The sequence below is a fragment of the Penaeus chinensis genome, chromosome 22 (genome assembly GCF_019202785.1).
Source record: "Penaeus chinensis breed Huanghai No. 1 chromosome 22, ASM1920278v2, whole genome shotgun sequence".
NCBI lineage: Eukaryota > Metazoa > Arthropoda > Malacostraca > Decapoda > Penaeidae > Penaeus > Penaeus chinensis.
This window is the reverse complement of record NC_061840.1, coordinates 9,460,962-9,465,961: the sequence shown is the minus strand read 5'-3', so window position 1 is coordinate 9,465,961 and position 5,000 is coordinate 9,460,962. Positions and strand designations below refer to the sequence as shown.

General features: G+C 37.8%; 1 protein-coding gene across 1 annotated transcript in view; it reads right to left on the bottom strand.

Annotated features, from left to right (window-relative positions):
• Window positions 1–1,600, bottom strand: part of LOC125036889 (ran-specific GTPase-activating protein-like) — a 34,385-nt gene extending 32,785 nt beyond the window's left edge. Inside the window, exon 1 of the mRNA XM_047629826.1 lies at window positions 1,550–1,600. Coding sequence (XP_047485782.1) covers window positions 1,550–1,564 — 15 coding nt within the window. The 5' untranslated portion in view covers window positions 1,565–1,600. The remainder of the gene's footprint in view (window positions 1–1,549) is intronic.
• Window positions 1,601–5,000: the final 3,400 nt, after the last annotated feature.

Here is a 5,000-nt window from a genome sequence, read left to right as displayed (position 1 = left end):
GCAGCACTGTGGGGTACAGTGCAGTGCTGTTGGGTGCAGTGCGGTGTATTGAATTGTATGGAATAGTATAGTATAATATATTGTCTATACTATACTATTATACTGCATTATATTATGTCAAATGTTGGAATAATGGTTATTTGATTGTAGTTTTGTGGTTATGCAATAAAAATTTTCCTTAGTTTACTCAAATATCTTTATTATTTTCTTCTCATAAGGGACGTATTTCAGATATTTAGTTACAAAATGGTAAAATTGTTTTATTAATAACTATGCTCATATTAAGGAATAAATTTTTACAAAACTACATACACATACATGATTGGATTTAGAGACCTTCTGAAGCTACCATTATTTTTGCAATGTGAAGTAGGTCAAGGATGCTATTAGTCATCGTTGTAATATCTTTACTAAATGTATAGAGATAGTAAACTACTTCAGAATTAGGAATCAAACAATTTAATCTAAAAACCCACTCCTGACACTATATAATTTACTATTTACTGTATCAAGGTAACTGCAAAACTATCCGTTCATGTAAAACGAGGTTAAAAAAAGCAAAACCTGAGGGTCCATTTTCTTGATTTCCTTAGATGTATCATTAATTGGAAGCCCAATGTAGAAATAAAGAAAGGTGACAATGCTAATTCTTAATTTCATTATTTTTTCCAAGTTCTCTGAAGTAAACCTGGTTAACCAAAATAGAGCACTTGATTGGTCATACTTCATGTAAAAAGGCCTTGTAATATCAGTCAGGCCTTAACTATTTCGTTACTTTATTCTTCATGCAATAGCAACACGATAATACCCCCGTCCCCCAACGATGTAGCTGACCCCCCCTCCCCCCGTCACAAGAGTCGCTTCTCGGAAACTATGAAACGCAAACAAGAGGGGAAAACGTGACACTGTCTTGCAATGAAGGAAGCTCTGCCCCGCCCCGTCTCCTCTGTTCGTCGCGCGGCCCTTGACAGAAAGAGAGCCGAGACGGCCCGAATCTCCTGCATCAGCGCCTCCAGCATCCGTCCCTTCCTCCCTCTCACTCGCTCTCTCTCGCTAACCCTTGCACATACGGGCGGAGATCTGAAGCAATTGGCTGACACCCCCAGCACGCCCACGAGGAGAAGGATCTTCTCAGGAAAGACGAGAAACAAGAGAGAAATATTCCTAGTACACAGCGGTCAAGGTCAGCCTCCCTCCGAACGTCCACAATTATGCCAAGAAATAACACGCACTCTTTTGTTCCCACGCACAAGCATGCACTCGCTATGCCCAGCGTGATCCTATAAAGTATGACACCCTGCAAGGAGGGTCGACTCAAACCGCACGAACGGAGGAATCCTGTGCATGGCGTTAAAATGCAGCTGCAAAAAGCCACATCGCAGGAGAGCCATTCATAAGTTCGGCTTTTCCCGCCCAAACACATCCATTGCTCAGGGGATAGGCAGTCTCCTTCTATCGCTTTTATCGCGTACATGGAATGCTAAAGCTTCATTATTTGTAACTAATCATTGCAACAAGTGGATGATGGCTGCAAAGCTTTGTTCCAAACCTTTTCTGGGGCCATGGCGATGACGATGAACGGAGATAGCTTGAGCGCTGCCTTTACGTCCGCCACAAGATTTTGTAAACAAACAAGTGGTTGTCTTTGCGCACAATAGATGGCGCGCGCACTACGGTACGAAGCCATGGCACATGCACGAACCTGATGACAGTGTTGCAACATCAGTTACTTATACAGTACTCTGACAACGCTTTTGGTATTCTGAATTAATGGAGAAGGTTCTGCTTGTACTTTTCTTGAATTAAGATCCAGCAAACCATTGAAATGAATCATATACTTGCAGAACACAGCATTTAGATATATTTGAGTAAACGTTCGAAACTTTCAAACGAGAGATATGCAAACCTTATTTGTATGCATATTATGATTTTTTTTTTCAAACAAAACTTTCACTACAGTTGGTAATGATACAATATACCATTCATTAGTATAATTGCATTTTCAATTATTAGACATGAAACGCACATAAATCACTTGAAAAAAATCGGTACAAACAAGACTTCTCAAAATCATTGCAGCAAAATAATCCTTCTGTAAATGTGCAAACTTACAATGTAAATAAAAACACACACACAACACACACACAACACACACACACACACACACGCACACATACACATACACACACACACACACACACACACACACACACACACACACACACACACACACACACACACACACACGCACACGCACACAAACACACACACACACACACACACACACACACACACGCACACAAACACAAACACACACACACACATGCACACGCACACATACAAACACACACACACACACACACACACACACACACACACACACACACACACACACAAACACACACACACACGCACACGCACACATACAAACACACACACACACGCACACACCCACACACACACACACACATATATATATATATATATATATATATATACATAAATACATATATACACACAAACAGACACACACGCACACACACACGCACACACACACACACACACACACACACACACACACACACACACACACATATATATATATATATATATATATATATATATATATATATATATATATACATATATATGTACATATATGGATATATATAATTGTACATATGCATCTGTGTACTGTATATATATATATATATATATATATATATATATATTAGATGTATATAGAGAGAGTTATAGATGTAGATATGTACAGCCAGTGCGTAAGTGATGCGTGCGGCCTAAACGTGATCTGGCGCCGCTCAACAGGTTTCAACCCGATGGCCGCCCTACGTGCCCTGTCGCCTTCCTCCGTGCCCTCGGAAGGCAACACGTGCACGCTGTAATTATATGTATATGTATACATGCATACACACACACACACATATATGCATATATATTTATATACACTTACATAGATATGCGCATGTGTGTGTGTGTGTGTGTGTGTATGTATATATACGTATATATATACAAGCGTACACACACAGATATATATGTGTATATATTACCTATTTATATGTGTGAGTGTGTGTGTATGCAAATATATATGTGTATATATATTTATACAAATATATATATTTATATAAACAAACATACACACACATACACACACAAACAAACAAACACACACGCATGCACACACACACACACAAGGACACACACACACACACGGACACACACACATACACACAAAACACATACACGCATATATATATATATATATATATATATATATATCCATACACACAGACACACACAAAAGGACACACACACATATATGTATGTATGTGTGCGTGTGTTTGTGTATACGATAAACCAGTGGTTAGAGCACTGGACTCGACCCTCGTGGTCCCGAGTTCAATTCCCTGAGAAAACGACATATCGCCTTGAGAAGTCAAACGCAGGTGTCGTAGGCGGTTGATTAGGAAGGGCATCCTATTAGGCAAGGGTGGTACTGCCAATAACCTCCCAATAGTAAGTTGAGAGAGGCCTATGTCCTGCAGTGGAATGAATGGCTGTTAAAAAAAAAAAAAAAAAAAAAAAAAAAAAAAATATATATATATATATATATATATGTATGTATAACAATCCTCCCTGACCTGGCCTCGAACCTAGGTCACTCCGGCTATGAGACCGGAGGGCCAGTGGGTCGTGTGGTATGGTTGGTTTAGTACTGGCCCTCCGGTCTCATAGCCGGAGTGACCTAGGTTCGAGGCCAGGTCAGGGAGGATTGTTATACACCTATATCAATGCTGTATTGCATTATTCCATCTTTCATATATATATATATATATATATATATATATATATATATATATATACATACATGCATATCTATACATGTATATGTATATACATATATATACATATGTATATGCATATGTGTATATATTATGTATATATATATATGTATATATATATATACATAATTAACCGAAATGGATACATTTCGGTTAATCATTCGTCTGAGGAGAAACCTTACGATATCCTTCCATTTTTTATTTTGGCTGTTCTCATTTTTCCTTTTTTGTGCACACGTCACTGTGTTTGTGTTCATAATATATATATGTATATATATATATATATATATATATATATATGTGTGTGTGTGTGTGTGTGTGTGTGTGTGTGTGTGTGTGTGTGTGTGTGTGTGTATAGCTATATTGATATAGATACACATATATATATTTATTAATTTATTCAATTATCACTGGTTCTAATCTGTAGTGATGCAAACTGAATCACCTCTCACTCTCTCTCTCTCTCTCTCTCTCTCTCTCTCTCATTCTCTCTCTCTCTCTCTCTCTCTCTCTCTCTCTCTCTCTCTCTCTCTCTCTCTCTCTCTCTCTCTCTCTCTCTCTCTCTCTCTCTCTCTCTCTCTATCTGTCTCTCTCTCTCTCACTCTCACTCTCTCTCTCTTTTTCTCCAGCCATCATCTGTCTACACAACTCTTATCCGTTTATCTATCTACTTATCTGTCCATGTATTTAAATGTAATCTGATAAATATAGAGGAAAATAAATGCTCACATTTGTGCGCTTGTATCAAAGAGAGAGAGAAAGGCCAATCATTTATTGCTAGTGTGTGTGTGTGTGTACATATATATATATATATGTGTGTGTTTTTATATATATATATATATATATATATATATATATATATATATATACATATACATATACACACACACACACACACACATACAGTATTCTAAGTAAACATATCATTAATATCTAGGAGGCCATCTACCACCTTTGCATTTCTCACATTGTTCCGCAGTATATCTGGTCTGGAACATTAATACGTGCAGTATACTTCTGGCACTGAAAGTAAAATAATCTTTTGCAAACCAGTACTGCCTTTTACAAACAAGTTTCGCTAAGACGAAACAAAACCAGAACGCCTTGACTTCATACGAATGAGGCAATCGTCTACCCATA